The sequence below is a fragment of the Lepidochelys olivacea genome (assembly GCF_965140295.1).
Source record: "Lepidochelys olivacea isolate rLepOli2 genome assembly, chromosome: 24".
Taxonomy (NCBI): domain Eukaryota; kingdom Metazoa; phylum Chordata; order Testudines; family Cheloniidae; genus Lepidochelys; species Lepidochelys olivacea.
Genome location: NC_140434.1, coordinates 3,627,102 through 3,643,227, shown reverse-complemented (window position 1 = coordinate 3,643,227; position 16,126 = coordinate 3,627,102). Strand labels below are relative to the sequence as shown.

The window sequence follows — 16,126 nt, the reverse complement described above, 5'->3', positions numbered from 1 at the left end:
CCACCCCCAGCGGAGACACACACGTAATCCCTTCTGCACCCAGAGCTGCTGACATGCACACACCATCGTACACCCCTTCGCACGCAAGCACACTCGCTGGTGTGCTCAGGCACCTTGGCACCAAGGCACAATCACTCCCCCGCACACTCCAGGCCGCCCTTCCCTGCCCACGCCCACACGCGCCGTTGCACGCTCAGTGGACAGGCGCCCCCCCGGGGGTGGTGCCGGACCTTGAGTTCGTACTCCTCCCGCGTGTCGATGGTGTCGCACCGCATATCCTGCTTCAGGTCCACGTCGTCCTTGAACGACTGTCGAGGGAGATGGGAAAGGGACCCGTCAGCTTCCCCGCCCAGGTTCTGCCTTAGCCCACTGGCCGCTCGGCTCCCCAGCCCCCAAGTCATCCCACCCACCCCGACCTGAACGCAGGACCAAGCAGGCTGTGGCTCCTCCCCACACTCTGGGGGCACTGATGTAACCAGCCAAGAATGGGACTCAGGAATCTGGGCTCCCTATTCTAATTACTAGCCCACACTCCCCTCGCAGATCCGTAAAGAACCCAGGAGTCCAAGTCCTGTACCCTGGGTTGGCAGCACCAGGGATTGAACCTGGGACCTTTGAAACGTAAAGCCTGAGTTGCTACGGCTTGAGCTAAAGGACAGAGCCTGCAACAGACTCATCAACACCTATTGATCACAGAGACAAAGCACCACTGAGTTACACCGCCCGCCCTGCCCCTCGGGGGGCGCTCCCAGCAGCTACAGCCCAGGGTGGCTAGACATGGGTGGCTCCGTGGGGCATGGCTGGAACTGTGGCACCAGACTTAGCCCGCTGGGCTGTTTGATGGGTGCCAGGCTGGCCTCCTGCCCACCTCCCTCTTGCGACGTGTGCGGCCAGGAGGCCCCAGAACCCAGGAGTCCTGCCTCCCTGTTCTAATCACCAGGCCATACTCCTGGTCCCAGGAAGGGAACCCAGGAGTCCTGGCTCCCAGCCACCTTCCCCACCACTCTAACCACTAACACACGCTCTCTGTCCCACAGATGTGCACAGAACCCAGGAGTCCTGCTCTGAGCAGTAGTGAACTGTCTCGCTCTGTCCTGCTGCTGGGCTCGTTCCGGGGCCCCAGGGGGAGATTGGGGGGGGCCCTCACCGAGTAGATGGCCTTCATGACGCGGGTTGCCGTGGAGACGCTGGCCGTGTCCTCCTCGCGGTCCGCATGCAGCGTCAGGGGCTCCCGGTTCACCGTCTCCACCTTGATGTCCAGCTTGCGGAGGGTCACGTCCTTGCGGCCTGTGAGACACACAGACTGATGGACGGATGGATCTGCCAGCTGCACCCCGGGCTTCTCCTAGCTGGAGACCCCAGCCCAGAGCCCTGGCTGTCGGGGGTCCTGGACTCACCCTTCCCCCTGGCCTGGAGAAACTGGCCTCCTTCCTGGAAAGCCCCCGCAGCCGCCAGTCCCCCCTGCTAGGACGGGGCCTTGGCCAGGGACCTCATGGGCCAAGAGAAAGCGCACCCCCGTAGCAGGGCTTCCCCGCTTCCAGCTGCTCCTGGCCCCACCACCTGGCCACCTGCCTACGCCCAGCACCTGGCGCAAAGGAGCCATGGCCGTTCCCGTCGCCTGCAGGTGTCGTGGGCTTTCCAAGGGGCTCCCCCGGTGGACGAGGCTGCTTGTGGGCCACGTGCTCCATCCTGGGGTGACGGGGGCATCGGCCCACAGACTGACACAGTGTGGGGGGAGACGCATCCAGCCGTGGGCCCTATGGACCTCATGGCTTCTTGGTACCATCCCGGCCTGTCCCTTGAGTGGCTGGTAGGTGCCGGCTGGGGCAGTCTGGAGCCGTTCCCCTCCCTCCTTGCCCCTGGGCTGAGTTGAAGGGGGTTCCCGGGAATCCCCCGCCCCGCACTCACTTCCTTTGCGGCGCCTGTAGAGGAAGCAGACCAAGGCGACGAGGAAGAAGATGAGGAGGATGCTGGCCCCGATGGTGGCTCCGGCGATGATGCCCACGGGCAGGACTTCTGCAGGGGGAACGGGGGGTGCTTTAGCTGCGGGAGCCGCGCTGCCCCCTTCCTGCCGGTTCCTCCCTAGCCCACTCTCACCCCTTAGCCCCCGACTGCCTTGAGATGGAGCAGGATCCCCTCCAAGGTTGGCATTGCTAGCCCTGCTCCCTAGATGGGGAAACTGAGGCACAGAGAGGGGACGGGAGCTGCCCAAGGCCTCACACAGTCAGCGGCAGAGAACCAAGGAATCCACCCAGCCTCCTGCTCTAACCATCAGACAACACTGTCCCCCAGAACTGGGAATGGAACACAGGGCTCCCCATTCCCAACCAGCTGTAAACCCTGGTTCAGGCTCCCCTCCTAGAGCTGGGCATAGAACCCAGGCGTCCTGCCCCCTGTGCTCTAACCACTAGATCCCACTCCCCTCCCAGAGCTGGGCATAGAACCCAGGCGTCCTGACTCCCTCCCCGCCCTGCTACCTTTCTCCTCCAGCTGGATGATGGCCGTCCCCGGCCCAAAGCTGTTCCAGGCCGTGCAGTTGTAGCGTGTCTGGAAATCGGCCTCCATCACGTTGTTGATGGTCAGGGTGGAGAGGACCCCGCTGCCCGTGTTGGTTCTCTCCACCGTGTAGCGCTCCAGTGTGCCAGCTTCCAGGATGTTCTCCTTCCAGGCCCAGGCCTATCGCCGGGTGGGGCGTGCAAAAGGGAGAAAGGCCTGGTCAGCTCCCAGGGCTGAGAGCTCCTGCCCCATCACACCTCCGCTAACCCGGGAGAACCCTAGCATCCGGGCCAAATCCCAGCTGGGTATCTACAGCCCACCAGCCCCCCGCGGTTCCAGTAGGATACGATCGTCCCGTTCACTTCCTGTCCCAAACTGAATGGGGATGTGGGAGGATCATGGTGGGATTCCTCCATTCAGCCACCATCTGCAACTTGAGGACACAGGAGGCGGCACCAGGGCTGTGTCAACAGGTAGGTGGGTAGACAGGGATAGCTAGATGGGTGTGTATAGGGATAGACAGACAGATAGATATATGGGTGTGTATGGGGATAGACAGAAAGATAGATAGATGTGTATAGGGATAGACAGGTAGGTAGCCAGGTGTGTATGGGGATAGAAGACAGGCAGATAGATGAGTGTGTATGGGGATAGACAGACAGAAGACAGGCAGGTAGATGGGTGCGTATGGGGATAGACAGATAGAAGACAGGCGGGTAGATAGGTGCATATGGGGATAGATAGACAGAAGACAGGCAGGTAGATGGGTGCGTATGGGGATAGACAGACAGAAGACAGGCAGGTAGATGGGTGCGTATGGGGATAGATAGACAGAAGACAGGCAGGTAGATGGGTGTGTATGGGGATAGACAGGCAGGTAGATGGGTGCGTATGGGGACAGACAGGCAGGTAGATGGGTGTGTATGGGGACAGACAGACAGAAGACAGGCAGGTAGATGGGTGCGTATGGGGACAGACAGACAGAAGACAGGCAGGTAGATGGGTGCGTATGGGGATAGACAGGCAGGTAGATGGGTGTGTATGGGGACAGACAGACAGAAGACAGGCAGGTAGATGGGTGCGTATGGGGATAGACAGACAGAAGACAGGCAGGTAGATGGGTGCGTATGGGGATAGACAGACAGAAGACAGGCAGGTAGATGGGTGCGTATGGGGATAGACAGATAGAAGACAGGCGGGTAGATAGGTGCATATGGGGATAGATAGACAGAAGACAGGCAGGTAGATGGGTGCGTATGGGGATAGACAGACAGAAGACAGGCAGGTAGATGGGTGCGTATGGGGATAGATAGACAGAAGACAGGCAGGTAGATGGGTGTGTATGGGGATAGACAGGCAGGTAGATGGGTGCGTATGGGGACAGACAGGCAGGTAGATGGGTGTGTATGGGGACAGACAGACAGAAGACAGGCAGGTAGATGGGTGCGTATGGGGACAGACAGACAGAAGACAGGCAGGTAGATGGGTGCGTATGGGGATAGACAGGCAGGTAGATGGGTGTGTATGGGGACAGACAGACAGAAGACAGGCAGGTAGATGGGTGCGTATGGGGATAGACAGACAGAAGACAGGCAGGTAGATGGGTGCGTATGGGGATAGACAGACAGAAGACAGGCAGGTAGATGGGTGCGTATGGGGATAGACAGATAGAAGACAGGCAGATGAGACAGGAGCAGAGACAAAGGCATGTGAAAGAATGGCAGAGACAGGGAGCGTGAGATTGACAGAGCGATGCAGACAAAGCAAACAGCGACATGTGAGCAATGTTAATACTGCTGAGCTCCGAGACAAATTCAGCTCAGGAAATAGCACAATGCAGGCCCCTCCGGGTGGTTATTGCAGCCCCATTGCTCACCACGGGGCCAGGGTGTAATAAACATTTCATACCACGGGCCATTGTAACTCTCCCAGCACAAGCAGGACCAGCGCGTGCCCTGGGCTCGCCATACAGCCACGGTCACCTGAGGAGACTGCATGTAAGCCTTCCCCGCCACTGTGTTTATTTTTCAATCGAGCTGCTTTAATGGGGCAGTAACGAGGCTGGGTTTTTTTAAAGAGACGCTGCCAGGCAGGGCTTCTCCTTTAGGTTACACTGCAGTTGCACGACCAGTCAAGTCCCGGTGTCCCCACAAGGGGGCGTGCTCGTGCCACACCAGAACAGGACCTCGCTTCAGGCTGCTGATTGCTAGCGGTTTTGCTCCTCTGTGTAAACTGCAGTTTCTTTGTTTCCTGAATCACGTCATTCCTTCTCCCTCCATTCCAAAGCAGCCGCTCTGACCTGATCCGAGTAAAGCCATCACATCCCCTTCCCTCCCCGCAGGATCTGGCTGTAGGTTGGTCAGTGACCCATCCCAAGGCAAAGCCAAGAGTGCTCGTCTCACCCAGTGATTGCTCTTGCAATTAACTATTTACAGCTGAGGGGGAGAGGGAAGAGATGCAGCTGGCCTAAGAGTGCTAGGAAACAATAATCGCAGCTGTGAAGGGAAAACGACTATTTGCTGGGAGCCTTCAGCAGGGGTGGGGTTCGGGGACCTGCACATTCTGACTCCAAATGTCCGACTCTGTCTGCTTCCCACTACCCCTCCGTTCCGGCCTCATTCAACCCTCCTTTTTCTCCCAGCCTCCCCTTCCTTCTCCACCACAGCCAACGCGGCCGTATCCAAGTGCAACTAGAACGGGTCTGAAAATTTTAGACGGAACAGAAACGCAGTTTGGGCAAAATTGAAATATTTCACGGGAACCTGTCGATTTCAACAGTGTTGACGAATCATTTCAATATTCTCATTTCCAGAACATCAAAAGGTGCCATTTCGAATTCATTGCTCTGATTCATTTTGGTTCAACTTGTATTTTATAGTAAAATGTTAATGTTAATAGTATATTATATTTATGTACAGCAGGACCCCAGTTTTAGGAACATCGACCTTATGAATGATCGCTTACAAGAACCATCTTTCTGCTACAATCCATCAGCTAACGTTCAAGCGACTGTAGAGGCTTGAAAAATCTGAGAGATTTAGCAGCCACGAAGAAGAGCTGCAGTTTTCTCAAATAAAGGAAAATCCGGCACCCTTAACCCATCTGTTACCACTCATTATGTACACAATCACTGAACAATTAATAAATTAACATGTGCACCGTATCACCCTCAACTTTGAGATGTTCAATTTTATGAGCTTTTCGACATTATGAATTCCTCAATCCCCCATTAGTTCGCTAAACAGGAGCTCTACTGTATTGTATTTATTATTGTAGATAATGTATGTTATATTTATTATTTTAATACAATATCCACGTTGAAAAGAATCAGCATTATTGGAACCAAATGGTTTTGCCTTCTCAAACCGAAACATCTCAATGGTTTCGGAGAGAAATTTGGGGGAATTTTTTGTTCTGTGCCACATTTCAAAATGTTGATTTTTTTTGTTACAATTCAGAACAAAAATTAATTTGGGGAATTTCCGAATTTCCCAGGGAACAAAAATTCAATTTTCCAACCAGCTCCCACGTTATTGATGCCAATGCGACTCTCTGTCTCTCTCTAGTGGCTGGAGGGTGTAGAGAGGTTTATGAGCCCATGGATGGGTCCCACCTGGTCCAGTATCTCAACCCGTGGTAACTCGTGCTGATGAATCCAGAGACTTTGGCGTCAGATATACCCATGGGGATGTCACAGCATAAACTCCAAGGACAACATGAGTGCCTTAAATTTAGGCTAGTCCATATTGGAGAAACTGACCATGCTAAACTGACCAGCCTCAAGGACTGTGGCTCATCTTACGTCCGCATGCACCAGGCAGCTTGCATCTGTGCTAAGGGCCACTCCAGGCTGACCGTGCTTAGAGCCAAAGTGGATACAGACGAGCTGGAAAGGTTCCACTCGGCCCACCCACCACCGTCCTTCACAAATCTCCCAGCATGCCTTCTTCCGGCAGCAGAGCCAGGGACCGTGGGATAGCTCCCCGTTGCAGTCCCTAACCCTGGCGAGTGTGGACTGGCGGAGCTGTTCGTGCATAAACTGGCTTCCGTTCTCTGGCACAGGCAACAGGCACCGCTCCTCAGCCCAGGGAGCGTTGAGAAGCACAGAGACCGTGATGACAAGGTCCTGGTTAGGAAGGAAGCTGCTGCTGCCCTGGTGTGTTAGCTAGAGGGTCCCCAGCCCAGGCCGGGTTGCCCCCCGCCCCGCCCCCTGTGGAGAGCGCCCCCCCAGGAGAGCACTCACAATGCGGTCGGGGGGTGGCGTGCTCCCGATGAAACACTCCACTTTCCCGCGGTCGCCACGCACAGCGTACTGAACGGCCTCGCTCGAGATGATCGGGGGGCCTGTGGGGGGGGGGGAGAAACAGCTGCTTAAAATGGGCACCGTAAGCCAGAGACTGCCTGGGGCAGAGCGGGCACTCCACGGCTGTGGAGCATCGCACCAGGCTCATTAGTTAACAAGAATGGGGAGCTACAGCAGGCCGGGGAGAGCATCCCTGGAGGGAGTAGGAGATGGGATGCCATGCTGCAGTGTTCTGAGAGATAAGGAGTCCCATGCACGGGGCACTGTGCCAGGGGTACCAGTCATGGGCATGAATACTGGGGTACTGTGCTAGAGTACCAATGGGTATGAATACTGGGGTACTGTGCCAGGGGTACCAATGGGCATGAATACTGGGGCATTGTACTCAAGGTACCAAGTCGTGGGTACGAATACTGGGGCATCATGTCCAGGGTACCAAGTCGTGGGTTTGAATACTGGGGTACTATGCCAGGGTACCAGTCATGGTCATGAATACTGGCATACTGCCCCTCGGTACCAAGTTGTGGGTTTGAATACTGGGGTACTGTGCCCAGGGTACCAAGTCGGTCCAAATACTGGGGCATCGTGCCCAGGGTACCAAGCTGAGGGTCTGAATACCCGGGTACTGTGGGTATGAACACCGGGGTACAGCCTGCTCCCCAATACCCTGGGCAGAGGGCCTCACCATTGACAAAGAGGGTGACCTCCCGCTCGCCCACGCCGATCCTGGGCACGATGGCTTTGCAGATGTACTGCCCAGCGTCGGCCTGCGTCACCGACTTCAGGTAGAGCTGGTTGCTGTTGCTCAGCACCTGGGCACAAACAGGGCGGAGCGTGAGAGGGGGGCGTGTGCGGCGGGGGACAGGCCGTGCGAGCCCCTGGGCTATGGGGCGCTGGGAGAGGAATTACCATGTTGGATTCTTTTTTGGTCCAGGTGAGGGTCAGCGGGGGGTTGCCGGCCCACACGCATGTCAGCGTCACATCCGAGCCGATGTCGGTGGTCGTGGGCTTGGGGTCCACCACGATCCGAGGGGCAACTGCAAGAGAGAGACGTCAGCGGCCCTGGGTGCGCAGGTATGTTCCTGGCTCCCATGGGTGGACGTGGCTGTGTGTCCCCGTTGCCGTGGGTGTGTCCCGGTGGGCTCATGGCTCGTGTGTGTGCGTGTCCCCACATGTCTGGGTGCTCATGGCTTGTGTGTCCATGTGTCGCCATGTGTGTTCACCCCCCTGCTTGTGGTTCATCCGTGTGTCCATCCCCGGGTGTGTGCTCATAGCTTATGTCTGTGTCCACATGGGGGTGTGTGTGTGTGTGTCTGTGTGTGCACGCGTGCGTGTGCTCATGGCTTGTGTGTGTGTGTGTTCTCGTGTGTGTGAGGGCGTGTGCTCATGGCTTGCTTGTGCATGTCCCCGCGTGTGTCCCCGTGTGCTCAAGGCTCGTGCGTGAGCATGCCCCGTGTGTCCCCGTGTGCTCAAGGCTCGTGTGTGAGCATGCCCCGTGTGTCCCCATGTGCTCAAGGCTCGTGCGTGAGCATGCCCCGTGTGTCCCCGTGTGCTCAAGGCTCGTGCGTGAGCATGCCCCGTGTGTCCCCGTGTGCTCAAGGTTCGTGTGTGAGCATGCCCCGTGTGTCCCCGTGTGCTCATGGCTTGCTTGTGCATGTCCCCGCGTGTGTCCCCGTGTGCTCAAGACTCGTGCGTGAGCATGTCCCGTGTGTCCCCGTGCGCTCAAGGCTCGTGTGTGAGCATGCCCCGTGTGTCACCGTGTGCTCAAGGCTCGTGCGTGAGCATGCCCCGTGTGCTCAAGGCTCGTGCGTGAGCATGCCCCGTGTGTCCCCGTGTGCTCATGGCTCGTGCGTGAGCATGTCCCGTGTGTCCCCGTGTGCTCATGGCTCGTGCGTGAGCATGCCCCGTGTGTCCCCGTGTGCTCAAGGCTCGTGCGTGAGCATGCCCCGTGTGTCCCCGTGTGCTCAAGGCTCGTGCGTGAGCATGCCCCGTGTGTCCCTGTGTGCTCATGGCTCCCACTAGCCTCCAGCCCCTGCCCACTGAGGCACAGCTCAAGGGGCTCAGGCAGTGGGGCGGTCTGTGCCCTTGGCACTAACAAGCCTGCGTTCGAGTCCCGCCATTGGCCTTGTTTTCTGTGTGCTCAGGGCCGGGTTTGGCACTCAGGTGACACACCACTAGGCTGGCTGGTACCCGGGGAGCCAGCGAGCACCCTGGGCTCTGCCTGTGCCCATCCGCCTCCCTGCAGAACCCCCCTTTTCCAGCCCCGACTCGTCTCCGCCCAGGCCGAGTGGTGGGGCGCATTGCCCCCCTGCGGCACTCACAGTGCACGTCCACCAGCGTGCTGACGTTGGTGCTTCCCACGTCATTGTGCACCTCGCACGAGACGGGCTCCGTGAAGAAGGAATAATCCACCTGCGCCTCGTACTTGCTGTCCTTGGCTTCTTCAATGATCACGCCACCCTTGGCCCACCTGTGGGGGGGGAGAGCAGACATGATGATAGGCTCCTCCCCCTGGGGGGAAGGGGAGGCCAGACACAGCTAGAGGCTCCTCCCCCTGGGGGGAAGGGGAGGGCAGACACAGAGAGAGGCTCCTCCCCCCAAGGAGGGAGGCGGCTCAGCGGGTTGATGATGGGCTACGGAGCTGTGTAACCCATCAGTGAACGGTTCGAATCCACTGGGGTGTGGGGGAGGCATCAGGGGCCGAAGCTGAGTGCTGTGATGCTAGCGGGAATCTGGATTCAGGAGCTGGTTGGCCCGGGGACTCCCATTTAATTGTATCCCCGCTGGTTCCACCCGCGCCCCTCACCTGTAGCCTCTGATCTCCGGGTTGGCTGTGGCCACGCAGGTGAAGACGACCCGCTCGCCTTCCTGCACCGTCTGGGGCTGGATGGAGAGGGTGACCGTGGGGGGATCTGCCAGGGAGAGACGGAGACAGCCGTCACTGGCACGACGCACGGGAAGGAAACTGAGGCAGGGACAAAAAAGGTCCCCAGGGTGGAGCCTGGTGCAGGGAGCTGCTTGTTCTGCCAGCCCAGTGAGCCACGGGGCGGATTTTCCCTGGCTGGGGCGGGGGTCTTTAAATCAACGCTGGGGGGAGCTCCAGGAGAAGCTCAATGGAAAACCAAGGGGTGGACAGTTTGTGGATCAGCCTCCTCCGGTCAGTGCCACGTGGCAGGGGAAACGCCGCACCCCAGCTGCCTCTCGGGTCCCGTGAGAGCTGCGATTCCCCACAGCAGCCACTGGGGGTCAGTGCTGGGCCGCAGACACAGCGGGGAAATCCTGAGCGGCCAACGCTGCAGCCCCGCACGGCAGGCCAGCGCCATCCCCCGGCTCCGCTCCGCGGGCGGCCGGCAGAGACTTGCCCAAGCAGATCAGCGGCAGACCTGGAGACCCCCAGCTCCTGAGTCCCGGTCCTGTGCTCCGTCCACTGGCCCCCACGCCCTGGCCCCCGTGCGTCCTGCAGGCTGTTTGTGCCTCTCAGGCAGGGTGGCCCCGCGCCCCGGTACCCCGGTGGCCTGCAGCTGCCCAGTCACGCTCGTGGGACCGGGTGCTGTCACAGCGTGCCGGGGGGCTGGGCGGGGGGCCTGACATGCAGAGCTGTCCGGGGCAGCCAGCGGAGAGCCTCCCAGCCCCGCATCTCACAGTGATTCTAAACCTAGGACGATCGGAGCTCCTCCAGCCGCCCCGGGGCCAGGTGTGGCTAGGCAGCGCCAGCATGAGCGTCCCGCCCCACCCTGTGCCATGGGGCTGCCCAGCTGGGACCGGCTGGAGAGGGGGCATTCTGTCACCAAAAGGTAGATTGGGGTTCCAAAGTGTGGAAATTAGGGTGACACCAATGCACATAACCCTAAGAACCTGGCAGAGCAGTTATCTATCTATCTCCAGACACCCCCACTCTGTCTGTCCGTCTGTCCATCCATCTCCAGACACCCCCTCTATCCCTCTATCCATCCCCAGACACCCACCCTGTCCATTCATCCCCAGACACCCCCACCCTGTCTGTCTGTCTGTCCATCCATCCCAGACACCCCCTCTATCCCTCTATCCATCCCCAGACACCCACCCTGTCCATTCATCCCCAGACACCCCCACCCTGTCTGTCTGTCTGTCCATCCATCCCAGACACCCCCACCCTGTCTGTCCGTCTGTCCATCCATCCCAGACACCCCCCTCTATCCATCTATCCATCCTCCATCCCCAGACACCCCGTCTGTCCATCCATCCATCCCCAGACACCCCCTCTCTATCTATCCATCTCCAGACACCCCCACTCTGTCTGTCCGCCTGTCCATCCATCCCCAGACACCCCCTCTCTAACCATCCCTCTATCCCCAGACACCCCCTCTCTAACCATCCCTCTATCCCCAGATACCCCATCTGTTCATCCATCCATCCCAGACACTCCCTCTATCTATCTATCTATCTATCTATCTATCTATCTATCTATCTATCTATCTATCTATCTATCTATCTATCTATCCTCCTACACACCCCTCTAACTATGAATCAAGCACTGGATGTGATCAGTGCCCTGGGGTGGCTTCTTTCCCCAATGCAGACACAGCCTCCTGTGGGCTGCCCCCTGCCCCTCACCTGGTCGTTTACCCCAGTGGGTGTAAATGGCAGTGTTCTGCACCCACTGCACGCTGGTGTAACTGATGAGGGGAAGGGAGGTGAGGAACCAGGCCCCATTCCCACTGCTCCTGCACTTGCCGTCCAGCGGGGCCCTGGAGCCCAGCAGCAGGGCGGGGGCTGGACTCACGGTGTACGTTCAGCTTGATGGAGGTCTCCTTGCCGGCCGGGACGGCGTCGTTGGTGCTCCGGCAGACGAAGACCCGCCCGATGTCCGCGTCTGTGGGGTTGATGAGGAGCTGGCTGACCGTGGTTTCCCTCTTGCCATCTGCTAACACTTCCTGTCCACAGGGAAGAGGAGACGATCAAACCATAGGGCTGGCAGAAGGGGGGCACTTGGTGCTATTCCTTCCTATTGCCCAGGTGGAGAAACTGAGAGGGCAAGGGACATGCACAAGACCACACAGCATGTCAGTGGCAGAGTCAGGCACAGTGTCCACAAGCCCAGATTCCCTTCCCCCTGCTCTGACCACCAGACTTAAGCTCCAGCCCAGGCCTGGGAGAAGAACCAAGAGCCCTAATTTCTATTTTGCTGCTCTAACCACTAGACCCCATTCCCAGCCAGAGCTGGGAAGAGAACCCAGGAGTCCTGACTTAAAGTTCACTGCTCTAACCACTAGACAGCACTTTCTTCTACAGTTGGTGGAAGAACACAGAAATCCTATGCCAATCCCCCCAACTCTAACCGCTAGACCCCACTCGTCTTCCAGATCTGAGAACAGAACCGAGGAATCCAGGCGCCTAGTCCCCACCCGCTCTAACCACTAGACCCCACTCCTCTCTCAAGGCTGGGGAGAGGACTCAGGTGTCCTGCTGTAACCACTAGACGGTACTCTGTCGCTGAAAAAAAACAACCCCAAACTCTCTGATGACGCCACTGCTGGGGAGAATCTCGGTGGGCAGGACTTCCCGGGGGGGTCGGAGCCAGGCCGGCAAGTGCTAACGCTGCAGTGAATGGTTTCCGAATTCGCCTGGAATGGCGCTCCCCCACTCGCCCGTGACATGCCCATAAAATTCCCCACAAGTTCATCAGGATTAATGTTCTCGCACCATAAACTGTGTGGGGATTAATGAGCGGGACATTTGGCTTTCGAGTGCTCTTGGAAAGGGCAACCAGCTCTGTCAGGGGAAAGGAAAACTAGTCAAACCAATTAAAGAGGCAGTGGGAGGGGGAGGGGACCGCATTTCCTTCCAGCAATTAACAAGGATCCGGTGACAGCCCTGGGGCACGAGATGTCCGCACGCACCCAGAGCAGGTGCAGTGGGAGGGATGAGCTGCCCCACTATCCCCAGCAGGACGTCCGCCTCCGGGGTGGAAGGGGAGCTGAGCCTCCGTGGCCCATTCCGTCCTCAGGCCACGTGCTAACGAGGGCCAACTGCTAATGAGGGCTGACGGGGACGGGCAGTCATTATTCGCTCCCCTGGGCTGGACTGAGACCTCTCTAACTCGTTACATGAATGCAGGAAAAAAGGGGCCCAGGATTCTGAGTGGCGCAGGTGGGTTAGAGGGCTGTGCCCTGGAGGGGCTGCTCTCCTGTGTCCTTCCTGCAGGGGTTTCAAACGGAGCCAGCCACCCCGCTGCGCCTCCCCAGGGGAGGAGGGATCCACCTGCCTTCTCTCCCCACCCTCGGCATCTTCTAGCTCGTGGGGAACGGCAAAGGCCGGGCGGGCCGGGCTCTGTACCGTGCTGATGCTGGTGTCGTCCTGCTGCAGCCCGTCCCGGAACCAGACGATGGTGGCGGCAGGCTTGGCGCTGTGAGCCCGGCACGTCAGGTTGTACGGGGTGCCAGCCCGCAGCAGGATCTCGGGGGCGCCGTCGATCACCGGGTCTTCAGGGGGAACTGGCAGCAGCGGAGAGAGAGGCAGGTGAGTGCCGGGTTGGCTCAGATCCGGCACGCGGCTGGGGCTTCGGTGCACCCCGGCGCTGGCTGACCCCTCACCCCTTGCCGCCCACAATATATTCCCGGCCCTGCTACACACACCACGGCCCCCAGGGTAGTGGGCATGGCGAGGCAACGGGGGGAGAAATCGCGGACCAGACGAAGTGGGGGAAGAAACTCGCCAAGCACCATCAGGAACGTGGGGAACACAGGGGTCAGCGTGCAGGGAACACAGGGGTCAACATGTTGTGGCAGAGCATTGAGCCCCTGGGTGCAATCTACACCGTTCATGCCATATCTGAGCGAAGCCATGGTCCATCCACCCCAGCACCTCCCCTTCCTGCTGCCCTGGACCAGACCACTGAGCCATCCACCCCAGCATCTCCCCTTCCTGCTGCCCCGGATCAGACCATTGAGCCATCCACCCCAGCATCTCCCCTTCCTGCTGCCCTGGACCAGACCATTGAGCCATCCACCCCAGCATCCCACTTACTGCTGCCCCGGACCAGACCACTGAGCCATCCACCCCAGCTTCTCCCCTTGCTGCTGCCCCGGATCAGACCATTGAGCCATCCACCCCAGCACCTCCCCTTCCTGCTGCCCTGGACCAGAACACTGAGCCATCCACCCCAGCATCTCCCCTTCCTGCTGCCCTGGACCAGACCATTGAGCCATCCACCCCAGCATCCCACTTACTGCTGCCCCGGACCAGAACACTGAGCCATCCACCCCAGCACCTCCCCTTACTGCTGCCCTGGACCGGACCACTGAGCCATCCACCCCAGCATCCCACTTACTGCTGCCCTGGACCGGACCATTGAGCCATCCACCCCAGCATCCCACTTACTGCTGCCCCGGACCAGACCACTGAGCCATCCAGTCCAGCATTAGACTAGACCATTGGTCCATCCACCCCAGCATCTGCACCAGACCAGACCACTAGTCCATCAGCCCAGTACTCTGACTTCAGCCCTGGTCAACAGCTGGTGCTTCTGAATGCTCCCATAATGCACCTGGCTGACTGGGCAGATAATGCTGGGGGAGGGATTCATTCAACCCCGTTACGGTGACCAGCTCACACCATCCTGAGCTCCGACCATCCTTTTAATATAACCTGAAAACCCGCACAAACTGGCCTCAATTGTTCTGGCCCCATTAGAGAAAGCTCCAACTTGGGCGTTTGACCCCAGGAAATGAACCACTCTCCATTCGGATGGGGCAGTGCGGGTCACACCCCGATATTAAGGCAGGGAGGGGAGAGAGAACTGCCAATCCCATGTGTATTTTCAAGATTTAAAACATTTTTCCATGCTCAAATTGGGGATCAAAGGTAAAATTTTGAAATTTTTTGTGAACCGAAAAAATAAATTGTTTTGGGTCAATCACGACGCCTCATATGTCATTTCAGTTTCAACCCTTTGCTTCTTTTCTCCTTAGTACAAATGAAGGGACATTTTGAACCAGAAAGTCGTGCTGAACTGAGACATCAAAACTTTGCCTTTGAAAAATGATGACGATTCCTAAACGGCTTTTCAAGTCGGGACATTTGTTGAAACCAGACCTTCCCCGCCAGCCATTTCAGTCTTGCTGAAGCCAGCAAAAAAACATTTTGCCGAAAAATCCCTGATCAGCACTCGCCCCTGTTTTCGGCCCTCTGTGACAGACACAGAGACACGACAGGAAGCCTAGCCAGAGATGCTATCTAAAGGTGGTTACATGTGCTATTCCGTTAGATGAAATATGCAGAGAGATCTGTGTTTTAATGAGAGCTTTATGTAATCTGCTCAGGAGCTCTGTCTTGGACCTGCAGCTCTTACAGCAGGGAAAGGGGCTTTAAAAAAAGCCCTACCAAGTTGTACTCCACAGCGAGCGGAGGTTTTTGGTGGCTCTTTCAACCACCGCACGTCTTAATGAATCCAGGCCGCATGACACTGAAAAATTGATGATGCTCTAATAAAGAGAAACTGATTAGCAGCACGAAAAAAGACACAGGCCTGTTTGCGGGCTCTGTGTAAGTGAAGTCAGGCTTTGACAGCTGATTGTCAGCCGGGAAACTGAGCTGGGGAAGTTGCTTTTCTTTGTACAAAGCCACTTTGTGATTGATTTCTAAAGCCCCATTACTGATTTATTAGGGCTTAATTTAAAAATAAAAATAAAAGAAGAAGCAGGCCTTGTTTGGAGTTAAGAACAAAACCTTAAGAGAAGGAAACTGGGCCACCAAAAAAAGATCTTTGCTCCCAATCTTCCGCCGTTACCCACGAAGCAGGCAGGATTGCGGGTGGGGTGGATGCGAGCCGTCAGTCGCGACAGTGACAGCTTATGGCTTTCTTCTCTGTTTGCCTGCAGGTGCCGACCCCGGAGTGCGCTATAAAAGTTCCGGGACCTGTGGCTGGCAGGGCGGGGGGTTGGCTGTTTGCAGGTAGGATGGGATTTTTCTGACACGCTCGCAGAGAGGGAGCCCAAATGGATGTGTTGGAAAGGCCCCATTGGTTTCAAATTGCCCCAGGGGGGTTCTCTGCAGTTATGCGAATGCATAATGGGGGTCTAGAGGAGGGCGCGCAGGGCCTGCCGGGGAGGAAGGGAAGAGCGGAAAAGGATGGAACAAGCTTGTGCAGTTTCTGCTTCTGCTCCTCACATAGACCCAGGGCATCCCTGTCCCCAGCCAACTCGCTCGGGACCCTGGTTTGAGACCCTGGCCCCTGGCTCCTGTGCTTTTGCTTACAGGCTGCTTTTGCCCTGGCGGTGACAGCACCAGTCTGGACGGTCATCCTGTCACCTAGCCCTGCCCAGGTAGGGGGCACAAGCAGGGCCTTAG

General features: G+C 57.7%; 1 protein-coding gene across 2 annotated transcripts in view; it reads right to left on the bottom strand.

Moving 5' to 3' along the window:
• The window catches only part of KIRREL1 (kirre like nephrin family adhesion molecule 1), an 86,968-nt gene that overhangs the window by 4,463 nt on the left and 66,379 nt on the right, over positions 1-16,126 (bottom strand). For both annotated transcript variants that reach the window (XM_084613243.1, XM_084613244.1), the window contains 11 exons: positions 13,115-13,272; positions 11,562-11,712; positions 9,606-9,711; positions 9,121-9,269; positions 7,709-7,836; positions 7,485-7,611; positions 6,740-6,840; positions 2,478-2,676; positions 1,909-2,016; positions 1,148-1,287; positions 231-308 (listed from right to left, as the gene is read on the bottom strand). In XM_084613243.1, coding sequence (XP_084469369.1) covers positions 231-308; positions 1,148-1,287; positions 1,909-2,016; positions 2,478-2,676; positions 6,740-6,840; positions 7,485-7,611; positions 7,709-7,836; positions 9,121-9,269; positions 9,606-9,711; positions 11,562-11,712; positions 13,115-13,272 — 1,445 coding nt within the window. The remainder of the gene's footprint in view (positions 1-230; positions 309-1,147; positions 1,288-1,908; positions 2,017-2,477; positions 2,677-6,739; positions 6,841-7,484; positions 7,612-7,708; positions 7,837-9,120; positions 9,270-9,605; positions 9,712-11,561; positions 11,713-13,114; positions 13,273-16,126) is intronic.